Source organism: Pelophylax lessonae, assembly GCF_965119305.1.
Source record: "Pelophylax lessonae genome assembly, chromosome: 2".
Lineage (NCBI taxonomy): Eukaryota > Metazoa > Chordata > Amphibia > Anura > Ranidae > Pelophylax > Pelophylax lessonae.
Genome location: NC_138769.1, coordinates 374,504,866 through 374,528,471, shown reverse-complemented (window position 1 = coordinate 374,528,471; position 23,606 = coordinate 374,504,866). Strand labels below are relative to the sequence as shown.

General features: G+C 43.3%; 1 protein-coding gene across 1 annotated transcript in view; it reads right to left on the bottom strand.

Moving 5' to 3' along the window:
• PABPC4 (poly(A) binding protein cytoplasmic 4) overlaps positions 1-23,606 on the bottom strand; it is a 54,642-nt gene that overhangs the window by 23,181 nt on the left and 7,855 nt on the right. Inside the window, exons 2-6 of the mRNA XM_082248512.1 lie at positions 7,534-7,727; positions 7,301-7,416; positions 6,762-6,901; positions 6,490-6,584; positions 6,211-6,348 (exon numbers count right to left, since the gene is read on the bottom strand). Coding sequence (XP_082104638.1) covers positions 6,211-6,348; positions 6,490-6,584; positions 6,762-6,901; positions 7,301-7,416; positions 7,534-7,727 — 683 coding nt within the window. The remainder of the gene's footprint in view (positions 1-6,210; positions 6,349-6,489; positions 6,585-6,761; positions 6,902-7,300; positions 7,417-7,533; positions 7,728-23,606) is intronic.

The following is a 23,606-nucleotide window of genomic DNA, read 5'->3' as shown; positions in this document are numbered from 1 at the left end:
TCCAATACAAGGGGAGGAAGGAATTTCCCAGCCAAAGCACCAGAGAACGAAGCCACCACATCAGGGACTCCCGTCTCCCGACTCAGCCAGATCTGATTGTCCAGAGTCTGCGCAGTATAATTAGTCAGAATTTCCATTTGCTAAGACTTTGTATGGAACCGCCTCAAAAAAGGTAGACACCATTAGGCTCAGCACCCGCATGCAAGTCCGGAGGGATTACCATTTGTTGGACACCAGGAGGCAAATTGCAGCCTGCAATTTCTGGAGTTGGTCCAGAGGAAGAAGCACTCTGGCTAAAGCCGAGCCCAGAGTCAGGCCTAGATAGTCCAGCTTTGTGGACAGAACCAGAGCAGACATCTGAAAATTCAGAATCCAGCCGTACTCCCTTCCAGGTTCTCCACCAGAGAAGAGAGAGACTTCGCTCGCAGGAGATCGTCGTCCAAGTAGCCCAGTACCGCGATCCCCCTTTGGCATAGCTAGCACCGGAGCGAACACTTTTGTGAAGACCCAAGAAACAGATGCGAGACCAAAGGGTAATGCCACAAAACTGATAATGCTCCTCTCCCCCAGGAAAGTGGAGAAAATGCTGGTGACTGGCATATATTGAAATGTGAAGGTAGGCATCCTTGATATCGATAGAGGGGAGAAATCTCTGACGCAGGAATGCCACCTTGCGAATGGACTCCATTCTGAACTTCTGTACCTGCACAAAGCAGTTCAGCGCCTTGAGGTCCAGGATTGGACGCACTTTACCATCCTTCCAGGGAACTGTGAACAGGTTTGAGTCAAAACCCTGAAAATGTTCTGAGGTCGGAACCAGGACAATCATCCCTTGAAGGAAAAAGCCCTGCAAGCATTCTGGGGACAGGTGCAAGTTGGGAGGAAGTAGAGTGAAACTCGATCTTGTAGCCAGACCGAATGACTTCATGCACTTCGTCTTGCACCCGGGAAGTCCACAGGTCTGGAAACCAGGGAAGACATCCCCCCACCTCCGATACCAGTGAGGGCGCACCTTCATGCCTCTTCCCTGGGTCTGGAGAAGCCCTATCTTGGCTTGCCAGACCAGGTTTGTATCCTGCAGAAGAGGCCCTGAAAGGCTTCGAGCCCTTGTCAGTCGACCCTGAGGGACAAAAAAGCTTATGAGCTGAGAAGGAAGGCCCACATCTACGACGAGGTTTCCTTGCCCTTAGTAGACTGTGGAAGAAGTGTACTCTTCCCCCCCATGAATACTTTAATGATGTCATCCAGGGTAGCACCATACAGGCGATTTCCTTGAAAAGGAAGATCAGTCAAGGCCTTTTTTAAGTCTGATCCGCAGGCCAGCACTTGAGCCAAAAAAACAGCCGAGGGACCACTGCCAAAACAGAGGGAAGCCATCAGGGAAGCCGCATCCCAAGAGGCATCACAGAAACTGCAGCCCATTGACCAGCTGGTCCGGCAGCTTGGCAAAGGCAGGGGAGAGCTGTCCCCCCTCCAGGTCAGGATGTAGGAGCTTAGCCCACTCGGTCAGAGTTTGCGACACTAGGGGAGTGGTGAATACCAGCCTCATTGCCGAATCAGCCAGAGTGTACATAGTGCAGGCCACAGCTTCCGGTTAGCCAGATTCTTAAAGGCCGGGGACTCTTCAACTGGAATCAGGTTTGCCTTGGTTTAATCTGGAAACCGGAGGGTCCATCCCTGGTGGCAGTCAGTTCTTATCATAGGGGTAATGCCTAGTAAAGCACTTAGGGACCCCATGGGGATGCTTTGGTCGTCCCCACTCTTTAGCGGCAATTCTGACAAAATAGGCGGGGAAAGAAAATACCTTTGCCGCTTTGAATGGCTTGTGAGTGCCAAAGGGCATCTGCGCCTCCGTCGAAACTTCAGCTGCGTCACCCCTTATTCAGGGTCGAACGCATAGATACAATCAGTGCATCCATCAGCGCCTTTTCCTGCGGGGTCACAGACATGGAGGAATGATCTTCACTATCAGAGGTTGCCGACCCAGCAGGGTGACCCACGGTGGCCGAATCAGATTCAGGATCTGATGAGAGATGAGGCAGGGGCGCTTTTTGTTAGCCCGTCGCCTGAAAGCCACCTCCACCCAGGACACAAGGGACTACAGGGCCCCAGTCAGTGCATGGATGGATGGATGGTTGGGACCCGGAGGGCCCCGCAGCCTCAGAGAGGGTATCAGGTGGGGAAATGTGCTCCAAAGACTCCATGAATCACCAGGAGGAGCCCACAAAGTGTAAAACACTGCTAAGGGACAACCCCCCCACAATGCTGGCAGCACCACCCGGTCACTAGGCACAAAGCGAACCTCAGCAGAGAGGGAGAGGACCCCACCAGACTCACCATCCAGAAACAAGCGCCTGCAGCCACCAGGATAATTCACTACACGTGCGGCGATCAGGAAGTAAAATGATCCAGGAGTCGGCACCAGGGGATTAGGAGGAGCTCCCACTTTTATGGCTGCCGCTATTTCCATTGGCAAACCATGTATTGAAAAACACATTGCTAAAACATGGCCAGCGCGGCACTACGAGGCATACAAGGACCCAGGAGGGAGACCAGGCCTCAAGGACAGATCCAGGCAGAGCTCCCAATAGGTACAACCCCCCCCCACAAAATCGATTGTCCGGTTGCCGGCGGCGCACCCTTCCCTCCATAGCCAGTTGGCGCCCTGCCCCCATCCCGGGAAAGTAGCCAGACCTGCCAAATAGCCCCAGCGTGGGGGGGGTATGGGATGAGGGGCTTGGTAAGGTGGGGGCGCGCCTGCGGGACGTAGGGGTACCCGGGGGCCTAAGTCCACCCGTAAACCCTCCAGGGGGAGAAGGGGGGGCAGCTACTTACCATACCAGGAACCCCTCCAGACAGAACGCCTCTTTATCGCTGCGACTCGGGCCGAGACCCACACGTATGCGACCTCATAAGGAGTTTAACTCGCAGGCCGACCCCCGTTCAGTGGGGCTATGTCGCGACCGACCTAGCGCGGAGCTGAGGTCTGCACCCGCTCATTGGCCAGAGTGGGGTGACCACTGGATCTAGATTATCCAGCCCGTCGCTCAGTCGGGCAGTGATTGTAGATCTCAAAGGAAAAAAAATCCAGGCGAAAATATTTTCGATCTAAAAAAAGTTTTGCCAGGACCAAAGATCCAGGAAAGGAAATAGGTCCTTAAAGCAAAATTTGGTGCCTCAAGCCAAGGGGGTGGGACTTTAGGGGCTCAGTCAGGTAATAGGACATGTAGTAAATAAAAACTGTTGCAATTTATTGAAAATATAACATAATAATGCATACAATGATAATCATAATAATGTGTCAATGGGTTATAGACCCACGTGAGAAGGTGAGAAATAAGGTAGATAAGTGACAATGAATGGTGACTCTGATATAGATCTCTGTCTGTTCTTGCTCATATGTGTGAGCCGTTGGAAGTTTCAGATATACACTCTCTCTAACACGTTTCGGCCTGTATTGCCTTTATCAAGGAAGCGAGGGGGCCACCATATCTGAAAGATATATGGTAGGTACATGTCAGGAAATACGATGATTCGAAAAATAAGGAATTTTGTATAATGAGGTAAGTATACACATACTTGTGACTAAAAAGTCGGATCCCGGACCTTTCTATTTGTTCTCCCAAAACTATTCACACAGGATTTTGGAGGACTTGCCATCTGTGGTGTGAAGAAATTGTTGGTAAATAAAAATAAGAGTTTTATACGAGTAAAGAAGGGGGTGATATACCACAGACTTACATGAGAAATGTGGATACTTTGGTTCGTGTGGGAGGAGCCCTTCTTGGTTTGCCTGAAATGTTATAATAATGGCACATTATATCTGGAGTCAGAGGTAAATTTTAATAAATTCTTTCATGAACCGCTGTGTATAAGCTTAAGTCACTTACAGTTGTGGATGTAACGTGGGTATACCAGCAGGGGGAGCCCCGGTCTTGTATTCCGGTTATTCCCTGGTGAGTAAGGATGTGCAAGTGAGCCTAAGAAAAAAGGCATTTTAACACTTGAAAAGTGCATCCGACAATGCACAAATATAGCATTGTCGGATGGAGAACTTACTGTTTGTTGCAAAAGGAAAAGGGAGGGTATCCAATGGTAGCGCCACCTGGGCGTCCGTCACGTTCCCTCGGCTGGAGGGAAGTGGCGCCCTGTTGAAAATCCCCGGCTATTTATACCCACTGGCGCATGCGCATAGCGCATCGGGACGTCACGGCGCCGGCCCGGCTTCCGGGTCGGCGTGATGCGCCGGCTACGTCACTGGCTGGATGCGCGCGCAATCCATCCTGGCGTGCATCACGCCGACGCGGAAGCCGGGCCGGCGCCGTGACGTCCCGATGCGCATGCGCCAGTGGGTATAAATAGCGGGGGATTTTCAACAGGGCGCCACTTCCCTCCAGCCGAGGGAACGTGACGGACGCCCAGGACACGCTACCATTGGATACCCTCCCTTTTCCTTTTGCAACAGTAAGTTCTCCATCCGACAATGCTATATTTATGCATTGTCGGATGCACTTTTCAAGTGTTAAAATGCCTTTTTCTTAGGCTCACTTGCACATCCTTACTCACCAGGGAATAATCGGAATACAAGACCGGGGCTCCCCCTGCTGGTATACCCACGTTACATCCACAACTGTAAGTGACTTAAGCTTATACACAGCGGTTCATGAAAGAATTTATTAAAATTTACCTCTGACTCCAGATATAATGTGCCATTATTATAACATTTCAGGCAAACCAAGAAGGGCTCCTCCCACACGAACCAAAGTATCCACATTTCTCATGTAAGTCTGTGGTATATCACCCCTTCTTTACTCATATAAAACTCTATTTTTATTTACCAACAATTTCTTCACACCACAGATAGCAAGTCCTCCAAAATCCTGTGTGAATAGTTTTGGGAGAACAAATAGAAAGGTCCGGGATCCGACTTTTTAGTCACAAGTATGTGTATACTTACCTCATTATACAAAATTCCTTATTTTTCGAAGCATCGTATTTCCTGACATGTACCACCATATATCTTTCAGATATGGTGGCCCCCTCGCTTCCTTGATAAAGGCAATACAGGCCGAAACGCGTCGGAAGTTTCAGATATACACTCTAACGGCTCACACATATGAGCAAGAACAGACAGAGATCTATATCAGAGTCACCATTCATTATCATTGTATGCATTATTATGTTATATTTTCAATAAATTGCAACAGTTTTTATTTACTACATGTCCCATTACCTGACTGAGCCCCTAAAGTCCCACCCCCTTGGCTTGAGGCACCAGATTTTGCTTTAAGATTCATATCCGGGATGTTGGCTACACCTACACCTAAGGTATCAGGGATCAATATTTGATTTAGGAAATAGGTCCTTACTCCTGACTAAGCAGAAAAAAACTGAGTGGCTATAGCAGAGAGAGGGAGTGTACCTCCTGGGACTGCCCATGGGTGTAGCCAGAATTATTTTCTGCCTAGTGTCCTACTCCTGTAGTGGGCAGCATAAGCCAATTGTTATAAAAATCAGGAGCTGTGTCCGTCAGTGAACGAAATCGAAATTGGATTTGTGCTACATACTTACCAGTAAAATCAATTTCTTGAAGTACATGGGGCCCCTCCCCTCTTTTTGGGAATTTATTGCTTGATACAAAACTGAAGTACTTCCTGTAGAGGAGGGGTTATATGGGGAGGACTTCCTGTTTAATTGATCTGCCAGTGTCCATTTACCTATAGGTGGCGCATAACCTGCCGTATCCACAAAGACCAGAGTTTTAACTAGATTCTGACCCTGTCCCGAGTATGACAAGCCATTATACCATTATATTGATGTGCCTCACATTTTGGGTAAGGCTGTGCTGCAGTGGAATACGATGTATGACCACAAAAAGTCTTTTCCCAGAGGAATTAGACAAAGTGACATTCCCCTGCGCATGCCAGTAAGAATTTGTGGCCTGACCTTCCTATTATAGGCAAACTGCATGATGCAGTTCCCATGACCCTTTTTCAAAACTGTTTAAAAACGGTCTGAAAAAATTACCTTCCACTTTGACCAAAGCAACCATGTCAGGTACCAAGTACTGTTTTCCTAATGTGCTGGTAGAAAAACCTTTTCACTTATTACATGGTCCTTTAAACACTGATAAATGTCATCTGTGTCAATACTGAACATCGTCTCTTTTGCAATTAGCAGACATATATTCATACACAGATATTCACACACCTGATAGCGGCTTATTCTCTCCTGCTTCAACTGCTCAAATCGCCGTTTCAGCTCTGCTTGTCGCTCAACCTTTTTTTGCGCTCTGCCGACAAACATCACCTTTCCATTGACATCTTTTCCATTCATGTCATCCACGGCCTAGTACAAACAACAGTTTATTAGAGAAATCATAGACACAGGCCCCCACACTGGATAGCACAAGTTCTGTAGAGCTCCCGAGCACCTGGCACTCCCCTGCAAACATTCTCTGTCTGCCTGGTCCTCCAAGGGAGCTCTTACCTTATTTGCATCTTCATGTTTTTCAAAGCTGACAAAGCCAAACCCTTTGGACTTGCCACTGGGGTCAGTCATCACCTTAACGCTCAGAGTCTTGCCTACAGCCAAGAGACACCAGTTAACCACAGAGGTCACAGGGTCACAGCATGCAGGTGCACGGCACACGCATGATACCAGGTGCCCACATGCGGGAGCAGAGCCAAGGAGCTCATGAGTTTAATCACACGCTAAGCCAGAAGCAAGTGGCAACTTATTGGTATCAGAAATTCAGTTACCATATTTGCTGAAAGTCTCCTTTAGTCGCTCGTCATCCATATCTTCTCCAAAATTTTTGATGTAAACATTTGTGAATTCCTTGGCTTTGGCTCCAAGTTCTGCCTCCCTCTCCCGTCTGCATTTAAAACGCCCAACAAACCTGCAAAAAAAAACAAATATTTTGCACCATGTTTGTAAATGTAACAAACGTAACGTACAGTAACAGATGTTTCTAAACATCCTGGAAGAAACACTTGCAGTGATGCTTTGTTTAGGTATGGAAGAACATACTTCAGACTGAATTTAAAAGTCCACCCAAAAACCAGATCTACAGGAATATAGGGCTTTAAGTATTGCATACCAGCAGAAATTCACCATTAATAAATTCCCATTTTAAACACTTTATGCCCAAGCATCAATGCCAGTCATATCTTGACTGAAGCTAGTTTCCCTGTAAATCATTCCTTAGAGTAGACTAAACAGATGAAATGCAAAGGCCCACTAAAAACTCCTAGAAAAGTCCACATTCTACAATCCCTCACAGCACAACTCCTCTCACACTTTGCGGTCGTTCAGCAGCATGCCGTTCATCTTCTCAATTGCTCTGTCTGCAGCGTCTTGTGTCTCAAAGTGCACAAAAGCGTACCCCTTGGAGCCATTCTCATCACACACCACCTGTAGGAGAGTGGGTGTTAGAGGAGTCCTTGGTATTTATTGGTATTTATAATAAAAAAAAAAAAAAAAAAAGCATCCCAATAATAGTAGGCAAAAATGTCAAGATCAGAAACTAACCTTACATGAAAGAATGTTGCCAAACGCAGAAAAAGTGTCATAAAGTGCTTTGTTGTCTATTGATTTATCAAGGTTCTTTATAAAAACATTGCCCACGCCAGATTTTCTAAGTGATGGATCCCGCTGTGACCACATAATCCGGATAGGCTTTCCTTTTATCACATCAAAGTTCATAGTGTCCAGAGCCCGTTCAGCTGTAAACAAAAAAAAACAAACATCCTTTTAAGAATAAAAGTACATGTTTGGTTTGTGTGTTGCTTATGAGTTAGGACATTTAAACAGATTGCCTCCAGGTAAAACACTAAGAGCTGGTTCACACTGAGGCGACACGACTCCTTACTACTTCAGGGGCGACTTGTGCATTACCATGCACCACGACTTCAGAGCGACTTGCAGGGACTTCACATAATGGAAGTCTATGTAAGTCGCTCCGAGGTCGCCCCGAAGTAGTACAGGACCATTTTTCTAAGTCGGAGCGACTTGTGTCGCTCCTATTAAAAACGGGTCCTGTAGCGGTCAATGGACCGCGACTTGTAAGGCTGACAAGTCGCGCTAGTGTGAACCGACTCTAAATGTACAGTTGAAAAGAACTATTTTACCAGTCAAGATTCAAAATTCTGTTCCTATCATGGGAACCAATCGCTCCTTCAGGCACATCTTGGTAGCCCCTGTTCAGACTACACTGCATTTAAAGTGGAACTCCATAAACAACTATGTTGAAGATACGCTGTGAACTGTTACAGCTGCTTTGGATCTCAAGCAAACTTTCAAGCCATCTAACGGAGGCTAAGATGGCAGCTTCCTTGGCTGTAAAAGATTGGAGGGATTAAGTTTGGCTTTAAGCTATGCAGTTTGCTGTAACTGTGTTTATACTGTGACTAACAGTATTGCACGAAGCTATAAACTCCCTATGCAAGCAGGAGATTCAAAACAATTAGTTGCCAACGTTAATATATTTAACATCATAGGAGGAACCATAGAGCACTGCATGAGACACGGGACGTAAATGTACAATACCTGAATCTGGAGCCCAATACTAGATCTAAGATTACCTCTGCCAACAAGCAACAGGATAACATTAAAGCAGAAATCTAGGTCTTCCCTTTAGTCTTGTAGTCTCCTCTCCCGTACTGAAATGGCCTACTTTGAATTTACTGCATGCTCAGTTTCTCAGTGTGTGTTAGAACAGCAGCAAGTCATTTTCCGGCTCTAGAACACTGCATTATCTGGGATAGCAGAAACCAGGGAAGGGGAAAATGTAAGTGGATTATTAAACTACAGCTTTAATAAATACATTACCTAAATACAGACTGGGTGGGATTATGGGAAGCAGCATCGGTGGTAATAGGGCAAAGGAGAACTTCCCTCTATTATCACTGAATCTTGACGCACATCAAGTAGGTGTCTCTGCAATATTACAGTGCTGTAATACAGCATTAGCAGTGTGTCAACACACGGTGCAAGGTTTATCTGCAGAGCAAATGCAAGGTAAGTGCATTATTAACATCTGATTTGGGTAAACGGGATTGAGTGACATTCTTCAGGCATAAGTAGACGGACTGCAATAGCCTAAACTTTGGTTAGCAACACACACAAATGAATGGCAGCATGACAATGACACCCCTGAAGTAAAGCATCTCTAAGTTTGAAAATCCACCAGGCGAGGCTGTTCACATGTGGGTCCAAAGGCTTGGCTTGCAGATGTGGTGCATTGGTCCCATGCGAAAGTGGTAATAAACCCAAAAATGTAACATTGCAGCTTACCAATCAGATATGGTAGCTACATTCTGTTTTTTAGCCTTTTCCCCCTTTTTTTTTTACATGATGATCTGGCCATTAACACCTTCTTTATTAGAGTGTCTCCACTCTGGATGAAGGAGCACATGGGGGACCTGTGGACGGCAGCATTGTCAGCCTGAGGGGAGTTTTAGATGTACTACAAGATTTATACACACTGAAGCCAAATTACAGCTTACACATTATAAGCAGTTACAACAAACCGCTTTTTCAACCCTTTTGGGATAAAAGTTTTACATAAACAACACTAACAAGGTGCTTACAATGATCTGCTTTTAAGTGGTTTGTCTCATCCTGTAGCTGCTACATCTGCAGGACAGCTTGTTCTTTTGAAAAAAAAAAAAAGAGACTTAAGCTGGATACACACTATACAACTTTTTTTGTTCGATTTCCTTTAGATTTACCTTCAACCCTGTAGTGCAAGGGCCTGCATGATTGCACACACAAATTGAAAGTGTTTAGGTTTGACCCCATATTATATGGTTTTGGTAAATCTAGAGGAATAAATCTAAAGAAAATTGTATAGTGTGTATCCAGCTTTACTGGCCAGACCACTAGATGAAAGTAAAGGAAGAAGCCTAAAAAAGAAAACTAAATTACATCTAAGAATTGTAAGTGGCAATATAATGTTTAACACTGCTTTAAAGAAAAATGCTCCTAAAAATCTTGAGGCTGCAACTGCTGTTTGTTGGGTCTTACTTCTAAATTACTGACTATACTAGGAACAAGTATGCACAAATGAGTCATTTCAGTTAGGTACTAAAGACAAAGCACCAGTGTTAATTTCGTCGACTAAAACCGACTAAAACGTTTTCGTCGACTAACACAATTCAGATGACTAAAATATGACTAAAACTAAAATGGCATTTTAGTCAAAAGACTATAACTAAAACTAAATCGAAATTTGCTGCCAAAAATTAACACTGGTGCATGCTCAAAGCATAAATAATAACATATTAGATTTTTCACTCCAGGACCAGCAGTAGTATATAATGAGTTTGGAAATTGTAGAGAAATGCTTAAATAATGCATTACAAATTACAATTGAACCACAGCCATTTGATTATAGATGACTAAAATGAGTTTTAGTCGACTAAAATGTAGGGCGTTTTAGTCGACTAAAATATACTGGAGTTTTAGTCGACTAAATACGACTAAAACTAAAACACTTGCAGAAGACTAAAATAGGACTAAAACTAAAATGCCATTTTAGTCCTAAGACTAAGACTAAAACTAAATTGAAATTTGCTGCCAAAATTAACACTGCAAAGCACCATCCTCACAAAATGACAGCTAGCATTTTTCAGTCGAGAATTGGAAATGGCAGCCTACATATTTCTCTCAGGACCAATTTAAATAGCCAACACTGCTCAGACATTTTTTTTGCCATTCCCATGATGTACTTAACGTAGATCTCCAATGCCCATTACGAAAAAAGGAACAAGCCAATGAGTCCTGGAAGTGGCTTGGACTAGAATTTGAAACTAAACAAAGGAGAGTGCTATTTACACCCTGGGCTCACCTTTCACTGCTTGGCTTTGAGTCAGACATGTCAAACGCAAATAAAACAGGCCTAACTATGTGGAATTATTCTTCAAGTGGTCTCATTAAGACTACTGAGGCCATGCCTTCTTCAATCAAGAAAAACATATACATACACACACAGTAGTATAGTACCTTGGTAATTAGGTGCAATATACATTTTCGCAGGGAAAATGGCTTCATTTTCTGAAGTATCCAGCAGCATTATATTTAACCCCTTCACCCCTGGAAGGTTTTACCCCCTTAATGACCAAGCCATTTTTTACGATTCGGCACTGCATTACTTTCAACGAAAAGCCCACAAATAGAGCTTTCTTTTGGTGGTATTTGATCACCTCTGCGGTTTTTAGATTTTGCGCTATTAAAAAAAAAAAAAGAACGATCATTTTGAAAAGAAAAAAAAAACGCCATATTTTTTTACTTTCTGATATAAAACATTCCCAATAAAAAAATCAGTTTTGGCCAATTTGTATTCTGCTACATATTTTTGGTAAAAAAATCCCAAAAAGCGTATTTTATTTGGTTTGCACAAAAGTTATAGCGTTTACAAACTACAGGATAGATTTTTGGACTTAATTTTTTTGTTTTTATTAGTAATGGCGGCGCTCAGCGTTTTTTAGCGGGACTGCAAAATTGCGGCAGACAGATTGAACCCCTGACATTTGACACTTTTTCGGGACCAGTGACATTAATACAGTAATGAGTGCTAAATATTATGCACTGTTACTGTATGACACTGGCAGGGAAGGGATTAATACTGGGGGTGATCAAAGGGGTTAATGCATGCCCAAGCATGCTTGCTCACTGTGGGGGGGGGGGGGGGGGTTCTGTGACAGGCACAGAGAGATCGCTGTTTCAGCTTAGATGAAACTTCTGATCTCTCCTCGCCTGTGTGACAGAAGACTCGCCCGCTTTGTTTACATAAGCAGGCGGGTCTTCTGTCAGTTTATCTGACGATCGCGTGAGGCCGGCGGCAATCACCGCCGCTCCTCCCGCTGTGTCTAAACACAGCGGGAGCGCGGCTCCGGTGGCGCGAATTCTCATGCACAAAATCACGTAGTACCATGTGGTTTTGCGCAGCCGAGCCACCCTGCCGCAGTAATACTACGGTGGGCGGTCGGGCAAGAGGTTAAGGGTAGCCTGCCTTCATTTTTTACAAAGCAACAAGTTCAGTTTAACTTAGCCCTCAGTAGAATATTCCTACCTTACTTTTACTCCTCCGCCAGAAGTGACAGAAAATCCTGTCTAAACTAAAAGTCACAACTCCAACAGGGCTACTGAATCCCCATGTGGCAAAGCAGATTGGCCTAGCGTTGTCAGACGCAGCAAGTCACATGCTTCTCCATACAGAGAAATACTGTCATTTTCTTAGTTTGCTGCACCACTACTGTGATCAGTGTTAATTTTGGCAGCAAATTTCAATTTAGTTTTAGTCTTAGTCTTAGGACTAAAATGGCATTTTAGTTTTAGTCCCATTTTAGTCTTCTGCAAGTGTTTTAGTTTTAGTCGTATTTAGTCGACTAAAACTCCAGTATATTTTAGTCAACTAAAACGCCCTACATTTTAGTCGACTAAAACTAATTTTAGTCATCTATAATCAAATGGGTGTAGTTCAATTGTAATTTGTAATGCATTATTTAAGCATTTCTCTACAATTTCCAAACTCATTATATACTACTGCTGGTCCTGGAGTGAAAAATCTAATATGTTATTATTTATGCTTTGAGCATGCACCAGTGTTAATTTTTGGCAGCAAATTTCAATTTAGTTTTAGTTATAGTCTTTTGACTAAAATGCCATTTTAGTTTTAGTCATATTTTAGTCATCTGAATTGTGTTAGTCGACGAAAACGTTTTAGTCGGTTTTAGTCGACGAAATTAACACTGACTGTGATGCACTGCAGGCACTTCCTTTAGGTTTTTTTTATTGCATATTCACACTTATTTAAAAGCCTGTGCTTTCACTTCTTGTTTAAAAGTAACGAAGGATCTGATCATTTAACTAAAGAGCTAGGACTACTAATGTATAGGACATTTACAATATACTAAGCATATTAGAAATATGCAGGTCAGCCACAGTTTATATGCACACAGGTCAAGCTTGTGGGAGCAGCTGACATTCATGAGTTTATTTTTAGCTAGGTAGATTTATGGCCTGGTTACAGCTCAAGAGAACACCCGGAGGCTAATGCATATTATCAGTAACTAGCAAAAAAGCTCTAATGACTGAACAATATTAGCCTCAACATAATCTGTGTCCACTGCTAAAAACCTTTGGACTGGATTAATGCACAATATTTGAACACAGCTCTCCAGAATATTGGGTACAGAAAACTAAAGAACTAAGCGCGCACAAAAAAGGAAAAGATGCATTGGTTAAAGGTTAAAGATGTAGGTCAAGACCTGAAAACTGTATCAATGTTGATAGTTGACACAAATGGAACATTGTAATACAAAATAAAATTTTAAGGGAACCTGTCAGCATAGAAATACTAAAGCTGTGACTGCCGACTTGTTTGAGATGCTACATATGCTCTGGGGCTGTACAGTTAGTTCCCAAATGATAGGTTCTTTAGGTTTGTTACTAAACCTGGGACCCTGCAGTCAATATATCCGATCTCCCACAGTACACAGAACATGGAAATGCAATTTTAGTGACATTAAACTGCTAAATACCTTTTCTCATCAGCAGTATATAGCAGGCTTGTGACTTCTATCAGTGTGAGGTTAAAGCTTGTAGAAGGATTTATCATTATCCTCTGACTGTCCTATGAGGCTGCAGGATCCTGACCCTCTGTCTGGACAGTGATTGGTCCTGTGCTGATCACATGCACCCTCCCAATAAACACTCTCCAGCAATACACACCAAACTGAGAATGTGCAGAGTACCTGCAAGGCTCTGTACTATAAGAAGATGGTTTTGGGGACTGTGGAAGAATCAGGATCAAAGCCTTTTTACACATTGTGGTGGATTAACCCTTGAGGATTCACAGTGAGGATATATTCAAACTGATTTTACTGTTGTGGGTTTAGTAACACTAAGTTGAATTTGTAATTTGAACAGGTCAATTTTTTTTTAAGTGCGGCTCCAGCCAAAACAAATGTTTACGTTTTTTGTGGTTAGCATAGGGAAAGGTTAAAACCCCTGTATGGTTTGTTTTGCTGTCTGCACACGTTCAGAAGGTTTCACCCCAATTTCTGTCCCTGTGACAATTGGAATTTGAAAATTGTGGGTTGTTGTACCATTGAAAATGGTACGATTTGTACCAAAATTAAAAATATGCAAAATAAGTGTGCAAAATGCGACAATAAATTAAAATGTTTGTTCACCAATGCCAGAAGTCTGCCAATCAAAATAGGTGAGTTGGAAGCTCTGGTGCATGAGGAGAACTATGATTTTATTGACCACATCCCGCCCGCCCTATAGCAGATTGACGGCGGGATTGTGGTTGTATTATCCTGACCGGACGTCATGACGGCGGCAGGATAATACAGCTCTGCGTGCCCCCCGGCAGGCTCTTTACCATGTGACCAGCCGTGTCCAATCAGTGCCCATCATTGCCATCTATCAGTGTCGCCCACCAGTGCCCATTATTGTCCACCAGTGCCGCCTATCAGTGCCCATTAGTGCCGATCAGTGCCGCCTATCAGTGCCCACCAGTGCCGCCTATCAGTGCCCACCAATGCTGCATATCAGTGCCACCCCATCAGTGCAGGAAAAAAAAAAAAAACTTATTTACAGAATTGTATAACAAACAAAAAACCTTTTTTTTCAAACTTTTCGGTCTTTTTTTATTTGTTTAGCAAAAAGGAAAAAACCCAGAGGTGATCAAATACCACCAAAAGAAAGCTCTATTTGTGGGGGGAAAATGACATAAATTTGGTGTAGGTACAGTTTTGCATGACCGCGCAATTGTCATTCAAAATGCAACAGTGCTAAAAGGGGAAAATTGTCCTGGGCAGGAAGGGGGTGAAAGTGCCCTGTATTGAAGTGGTTAATATTCCTGTCTATTCTCGCTTTCGGAAAAACAGGGTAAAACGGAGGGTTGGTGGTGTTTGTATGTGAGAAGTGATCTCAAAGTGAGTGTGAAAGAGGACCTGGTTGATGGAGAGTGTGCCGAGTCTGAAGCAGTATGGGTTGAAATGTACATGGGTGTGTGTAAAACAAAGATTATCATTGGAGTTTGTTATAGACCTCCCAGTATTAATGAGGTGATAGAGAAAGTTAAAAAAGCTATAAAATAAGAAAAGAACTTAAAAATATAAAAATGAAGGAACACTATCATTGTTTAATTGTTACAAGGAATATAACAGAATATGTAAAAAGGAAATCAAGGACACAAAAATTCAAAATGTATGACCAATTGCAAAAGATAATAGGACAAACCCTAAAAAAATCTTCAAATATATTAATAGTAATAAGATCAGGTCTGAACATGTAGGCCCTTTACAAAATAATCAGGAGTGGGTGAATGGGGACAAAGAAGGCAAATTTATTAAATAATTTCTTCAGCTCTGTGTATACAAAAGGAGCGTGGGGGAGCTCATGTCCATAATGAGGATCGTATTGACAAAGCCCCAAATGATCCACAATGGCGCAAAAGTGATATGGTCGAGAAATATTTAGATAGAATAAGGGTGGATAAAGCACCTGGACTAGATGGCATCCACCCACGGATCCTAAAAGAATTGAGCGCTGTAATTTCAAAGCCTTTGCTTCTAATTTCTAGGGACTCGTTAAGGACTGGAATAGTACCATTGGATTGGCGTAGGGCCAATGTGGTGAATATACTTAAAATGGGATCAAAGTCTTTGCCAAGTAACTATAGACCTGTTAGTTTAAAGCGGAGTTCCGGGCACAAAAACAAAAAAACTTTTTTTTTGTGCCCATCCGCTTGGTCTCCCTCACCTGAAAAGGAATTGGATAGTTAGGCATTTTTTTTTTTACTTACCTTGTAATTGGAGATTGAATATACTCACCTATTCTCTACTTCCTCCCTCTGTGCCGCGGCTCCGACGTCACTTCCTGTCTTGCGATGATTCCTGGGAGCTGAACGTCATCGCTCCCAGGAATCAATGTGACGGCCCCGCTTGTCACTTCCGGGCGACGCCGCATTCCCCGCTAAACAGCTCCTGGGCATGCCCAGAAGCTGTGGAGGAATGCGGCGCTGCACCGGAAGTGACGAGAGGTGCCGGTGCAGGCGCATTCTGGGAGAAGAAGACGCGGAAGAGGATCGCGCCGGCTTCAGCTGCCCACAAGAGAGATGGCAACGCTGTGGAAGAAATTTTATAAGTGAGTATTTCATCTTGCAGGTAAGTGCGAACTGGGACAGATCAGAGGCTAGCCATTGTGGAATGTACTAGCCCTGACTGTCCCGGGGTATGTTTGTTGAAAAATGGTTTCTGTGCCCGGAACTCCGCTTTAACTTCTAGTCGGGAAGATATTGGAGAGTTTAATCAAAGACCATATAGATGAGTTCTTGCTGGAAAAAAAAAGTATTTTAAGCAACAGACAGCATGGATTCATGAAAGAGAAATTGTCAAAACAAACCCGATTTCTTTTTATGAGGAGGTAAGTAAAACCTTGGACAGAGGGGTGGCGGTGGATGTAGTATACTTGGATTTTGCAAAAGCGTTTGACAGTTCCCCACACATGGCTAATGTGTAAGGTAAAGTCTACAGGCTTGGAAAGATCGGTTTGTAGTTGGATAGAAAATTGGCTAAAAGATAGAATTCAGAGAGTAGTGGTTAATGATTCTTACTCTGAATGGTCTAAGGTTATCAGTGGTGTACCCCAAGGTTCAGTGTTGGGACCCTTACTTTTTAATATCCTTATAAATGATTTAGGGTCTGGGATTAAAAGTACCATTTCAGTCTTTGCAGATGACACCAAGCTTTGCAGTGGAATAAACTTCCTTACAGGATGTCTCCAACTTACAAGCTGAACTCAATGCACTGTTTCATTGGGCAACTATGTGGCAAATGAGAATTAATGTTGATAAATGTAAAGTTATGCACTTGGGGGCTAAGAATATGCATGCATCATACATACTGGGGGGGGGGGGGGGGGGGACTGGGGAAATCCATAGCGTTGAAGGATCTGTGTGTTCTGGTAGATCCTAAGCTTAATAGCATGCGATGCCAAGCTGCGGTTTCCAAAGTAAGCAAAGTCCTTTCTTGTATTAAGAGGCATGGGCTCCAGAGAGATATAAATTTGCCCCTGTACAAATCATTAGTAAGACTTCATCTGGAATATGCAGTTCGGTTTGGACATCAGTTCTTAAAAAGGATATCGGGGAACTGGAGAAAGTGCAGAGAAGGGCAACCAAACTGATAAGAGGCATGGAGGACCTCAGCTATGAGAAAAGATTAGAGGAACTCAATTTATTCTCTCTTGAGAAGAAGAGATTAAGGGGGATATGATCAACACGTATAAATACATAAGGGGTCCATATAGTGAACTTGGTGTTGAGTTAATAAATTTAAGGTCATCACAGAGGACAAGGGGGCACTCTTTACGCCTGGAGAAAAACGGATTTAGTCTCCAAATTCGGAAAGGTTTCTTCATCGTAAGAGATGTGGTTCTGGTTAGATCACTAGATTTTTTTTTTTTTTTTTAAAGCAAAGGCCTGGATTCTTTCCTGGATGTACATAATATAAATGGGTACTAATATTTACAGTTAAAATTGATCCAGGGAATATCCGATTGCCTCTCGGGGAGCAGGAAGGAATTTTTTTCCCCAGCTGTAGCAAATTGGATCATGCTTTGCTGGGGTTTTTTTCACCTTCCTCTGGATCAACTGCGGGTATAGGATTGTATGGTTGGGTTTTATTTACTGGTTTTTGTTTTTTATTGGTTGAGCCAGATGGATTTGTGTTTTTTTCTCAACCTGACTAGCTACAGTGCCTTGCGAAAGTATTCGGCCCCCTTGAACTTTGCGACCTTTTGCCACATTTCAGGCTTCAAACATAAAGATATAAAACTGTAATTTTTTGTGAAGAATCAACATGTGGGACACAATCATGAAGTGGAACGAAATTTATTGGATATTTCAAACTTAATTTTGCACGCCCAATTTTTCAGTTTTTATAGTTATTTAGCCCCTTTACTTTCAGTGCAGCAAACTCTCCAGAAGTTCTGTAAGGATCTCTGAATGATCCAATGTTGACCTAAATGACTGATAAATAGAATCCACCTGTGTGTAATCAAGTCTCCGTATAAATGCACCTGCACTGTGATAGTCTCAGAGGTTCGTTTAAAGCGCAGAGAGCATCACGAAGAACAAGGAACACACCAGGCAGGTCCGAGATACTGTTGTGGAGAAGTTTAAAGCTGGATTTGGATACAAAAAGATTTCCCAAGCTTTAAACATCCCAAGGAGCACTGTGCAAGCGATAATATTGAAATGGGAGTATCAGACCACTGCAAATCTACGAAGACCTGGCCGTCCCTCTAAACTTTCAGCTCATACAAGGAGAAGACTGATCAGAGATGCAGCCAAGAGGCCCATGATCACTCTGGATGAACTGCAGAGATCTACAGCTGAGGTGGGAGACTCTGTCCATAGGACAACAGTCGTATACTGCACAAATCTGGCCTTTATGGAAGAGTGGCAAGAACAAAGCCATTTCTTAAAGATATCCATAAAAAGTGTCGTTTAAAGTTTGCCACAAGCCACCTGGGAGACACACCAAACATGTGGAAGAAGGTGCTCTGGTCAGATCAAACCAAAATCGAACTTTTTGGCAACAATGCAAAACGTTATGTTTGGCATAAAAGCAACACAGCTCATCACCCTGAACACACCATCCCCACTGTCAAACATGGTGGTGGCAGCATCATGGTTTGGGCCTGCTTTTTTTTCAGCAGGGACAAGGAAGATGGTTAAAATTGATGGGAAGATGGATGGAGCCAAATTCAGGACCATTCTGGAAGAAAACCTGATGAGTCTGCAAAAGACCCGAGACTGGGACGGAGATTTGTCTTCCAACAAGACAATGATCCAAAACATAAAGCAAAATCTACAATGGAATGGTTCACAAATAAACATATCCAGGTGTTAGAATGGCCAAGTCAATGTCCAGACCTGAATCCAATCGATAATCTGTGGAAAGAACTGAAAACTGCTGTTCACAAACGCTCTCTATCCAACCTCACTGAGCTCGAGCTGTTTTGCAAGGAGGAATGGGCAAAAATTTCAGTCTCTCGATGTGCAAAACTGATAGAGACATACCCCAAGCGACTTACAGCTGTAATCGCAGCAAAAGGCGTCGCTACAAAGTATTACCTTAAGGGGGCTGAATAATTTTGCACGCCAAATTTTTCAGTTTTTTATTTGTTAAAAAAGTTTGAAATATCCAATAAATTTCGTTCCACTTCATGATTGTGTCCCACTTGATTCTTCGCAAAAAATTACAGTTTTATATCTTTATGTTTGAAGCCTGAAATGTGGCAAAAGGTCGAAAAGTTCAAGGGGGCCGAATACTTTCGCAAGGCACTCTAAATATCTGTCCACAAACACACAGTTGTAGATTGGTTGCAAAAGCACATTCGCTTTCTTTAGAATGTTGTGGAAACAAGGATTGGTGATAAAGCTTCAGTGGAGACACTTTTTTCCCCATTATAACTCTTACAGGAGTGAATTTTCCTTTCCTAGGGCTACATTTCCTCTCACTTCCTGTTGTCTCCCTCCTTTTGTAAGTATGAATCGTATGCAAGTCGGATGTTTGTAACCCAGGGACTACCTGTAATTCTTCCTTTAAGCCCCGTACACACATACCGATCGTCGGCCGAACGATCGGCCGTCTTTTGTCCAGGGCTGTCCTGTCTGTTGAAAACTGCAAAAGACTGCACACGAATTTTGTCGGCCAACAACAGCCGACTGCAGAAGTGATGTCATGTGATGGTTAACTTTCCTTGTCTTTTTTCTTTTCTGAGCATGCCCAGTCTTGCTAATCGGCTGTCTGTCGGCCGAAATCTGTACTGACTGGCGAATAATCGGCCGTTCTGGTGTTGGCCAACAAAAATTTTAATGCCTGCACGACAGATTCTGTTCGGCCGAAAATGCGCTGTCGGAAGCATCATACTAACAAGCCTACAATCGGCCGATCCGTCGTCGGCCGAATATTTACGGCCGACAATCGGTACGTGTGTACGAGGCTTTAGGCTTGGTTCAGACTGGTGCGACATGGGATCTTACTTGTGAGACTCCAAGTCGGATGACATGTGAAATTCAATGTTTCACTATGAGAGCTGTCATACCTGATACTACACAAGTCTGTCTGACTTTAGAAAAGGTTCCTGCACTACTTTGGTCCAACTACAGAGTGTAAAAGTCACATCAAAGTCAGGCTCCAAAGTTGCATGACGGAGTTGGGAAAGTGTTGAACAGAACCTATTAAATCAGATGTAAACTATAAATGAATGACACCAAGCTTGCTAATGCAATGGGTAAACAACTGCCTATATTTAATAAAACACTACTTTTCAGCCTGTGTTGCATATTGGTTCGGTTTCTTCCTGAATGCTGCCTGTGTCAGCTGCAACAGGTGTGTGTATGTTCTGTGTAGGAGAATTCAGCTCCAGTCTGACTGTTGCATACAGATCTTAACCGTTTGCCGACCGCCAACAGTAATATTACTGCAGCAGTACGGTTTCCCTGGGTCCAGTGACGTAGACCTACGTCACTGGACTGCTGGTGATTTTTTAGACACAGCGGGAGTCCGGCCACAGGAGGAGCGGCTCCGATTGCCGCTGCCCTCCCGCGATCGTTGGGGAAACAGTGAGAAGCCCGCCTGCTTATTTAAATAAAGGCGGATCTTCTCAGTGACAGACAGGAAGAGATCAGCAGATCCAGCATAGCTAAAACTGCAATCTTTGTGTCTGTCACAGAAACCCCCCCAACACACGTCAGTAAGCATGAGGCATACATTTAACCCCTTGATCAACCCCAGTATTAACCCCTTCCCTGCCAGTGTCATTATTACAGTAACAGTGCATATGTACTGATTTCTGTAGTAATGTCACTGGTCCCCCCAAAAGTTTCAAAAATGTCAGTTAGGGGTCCGATCGCAGATCGCTGCCATTACTAGTAAAAAAATAAAAATGGCATAAGTTTTTCCCGTAGTTAAACGCGATAACTTTTGCGCAAACCAATCAAAATTCCCTTATTACGATTTTTTTTACTAAAAATATGTAGCAGAAAACAAATTTGCCTAAAATGTTAAAACTTTTATTTTTAATTTTTTATTTTTTTGGGAATGTCATAGCCTGCAAAAAAAAAAAAAAAAAATTGCACAGGTGATCAAATACCACCAAAAGAAAGCTCTATTTGTGGGAAAAAAAGGACGTACATTTTGTTTGGGTAGAGCGTCGCACGACCGTGCAATTGTCAGTTAAAGTAAAGCAGAGCCGAATCTCAAAATAGGGCCTGGTCAGAAGGGGGGCAAATCCTTCCGGAGATAGTGGTTAAGCTGGCCATACATGGCTCAAAAATCGACAGCTTCAGAAGGGACCAGCCAAACAATCCATGTGTGGCTACAAATCAATTTCTGACCAACCACCCTTTCTGTACATTATTGCTTGATCAGCACTGATCTGTGTATTTTGACGGCAGAGGAGTCACCGTCGCCCTGCTGTCAGAATACAATGCTGAGGATTCCCGCATCCACGTGAATGGGGGAAATGGGTCAGTTTTTAAATTCGACCCGCTGGTTAAACAAAAAAAATAGACCCATGTATGTCCAGCTTTAATAGGAGCCCTGCTGTGGCTTTATTCAAGCCCTTGGCAGGCCTTCAGGAAGCCCTGTAAAACCTATGCAAAATTTCATGGTCTTGATGCTAGCTCATGCAATACCTAAAAACAAAAAAAATGTAGTTATTTGCAACTTCGAAATCATTGCGTGCGGTGGCTGCATCTGTTTTTTTTTAGATTTTTATTCCTGTATTTCACCTGGTTATCTGGCTAGTAACATCTCCTGTATTAAGCCTGGTACACACAATTTTTTTCCTGTTAAACCCAGCGAATTTAAAAAAAAAACAAAAAAAAAAAAAAAACTGTCCTCTCCAGTCTGAGCCGCTGTAACTCACTAGGCGAAGTACACCAATCTACCCCCGCTGAGCTATTGTGTTCTGACAAGGGGACGCCCCTGCCAGAACACTCCGTTCAGCGCTCTCTACCATTGGCCAAAAGTTCTGTTTGGGAGTCTGTCGGCTGCTGGTTTTCCAGCATGCACGGTCGGCTGGTCAGACAGACCGACAAACTCAGCCGAATGTCACCGTGTTTTTTTTTTTTTTTTAAAAAGCTAAATGTCCCCTGAGATTCAGCCCATGTGTACCCGGGTTTAACCACTTTACCTCCGCTCACATGGAGGCTACTGCGGCACTTTGCCACGATCCCGTCCAGCGACATAGACCTACGTCGCTGGACTCCTCCCCCTGTAGGCGCGCTCCCGCTGTTCTCATTCACAGCGGGAGTCGGGCCAGGGGAGGAGCAGCGGCGATCGCCGCTGCTCTTACCCGATCGTCGGGGATCGAGTCTGGAGATCCGCCCGCTGTGTGTAAACAGAGCGGGCGGATCTCCATAGTGACAGGGAGTGACAGATCGGAGTGTTCAGCATAGCTGGACATCCGATCTGTCCATCTCACAAAGTCACCTCCCCCCCCCACACGTCAGTAAGCACCAGGCATACATTAACCCCTCCCTCTCCAATAAAAATAACCCCTTCACTGCCAGTGTCCTTTTTACAGTAACAGTGCATATATATAGCACTGATTACTGCAGTAATGTCACTGGTACCCCCAAAAGTGTAAAAAATGTCAGTCAAGGGTCCGATCTGTCCGCCGCAATGTCGCAGTCCCGCAAAAAAAAAAAAAAAAAAAAAAAAAAAAAAATCGCAGATCGCCGCCATTACACGTTAAAAAAAAAAAAACACCAAAAATGACAGAAATCTTTCCTGTAGTTAGTAAACGCAATAACTTTTGCGCAAACCAATCAAAATACGCTTATCGTGATTTTTTTTAACAAACATAGGTAGCAGAAAACAAATTGCCCAAAAATTTAAAAAAAAATTAGATTTTTACATTTTTTTGGGGGGGAATTTCATATAAAAAAAATGTGAAAAATATTGTTATTTTTTCAAAATAAACGCTCTTTTTTTGTTTATAGCGCAAAAAGTAAAAATCGCATAGGTGATCAAATACCACCAAAAGAAAGCTCTGTTTATGGGAAAAAAAGGACGTAAATTTTGTTTGGGTACGGCGTCGCACGACCGCGCAATTGTCAGTTAAAGTCGCACAGCGCTGAATCGCAAAAAGTGGCCTGGACGGAAGACAGCAAAATCCTCCGGTGGTAAAGTGGTTAAGGTGTCTGCATTGTGAATTAGGCAGTAAAGCAGCATTATTAGTATGTGGAGTGGGTGGTGTTAAGACTACAAGATTTAGCTGGACTTCACTTACAAATTGAAGCCGAACTCCAACTAACACTTTATAAGCAGTTACAGAAACCCATTTCTTCCTTTTGGTATAAAGTTTATACATACAAGATTATCATTGTAAGCACCCCTGTCAGTGTTGCATGGTTTGTCTCAAGCCTCAAACTTCTAAATTGGCAGGACAGCATGGTCTGGTTCACACAAGTGCGACAAGCGCTCCGACTTGGAGAGCACAAGTCACACAGCATGTAAAAATTAAACGTTTCCCTACGAGAGCAGTCTTAAGAGATGTATGGCATTTTT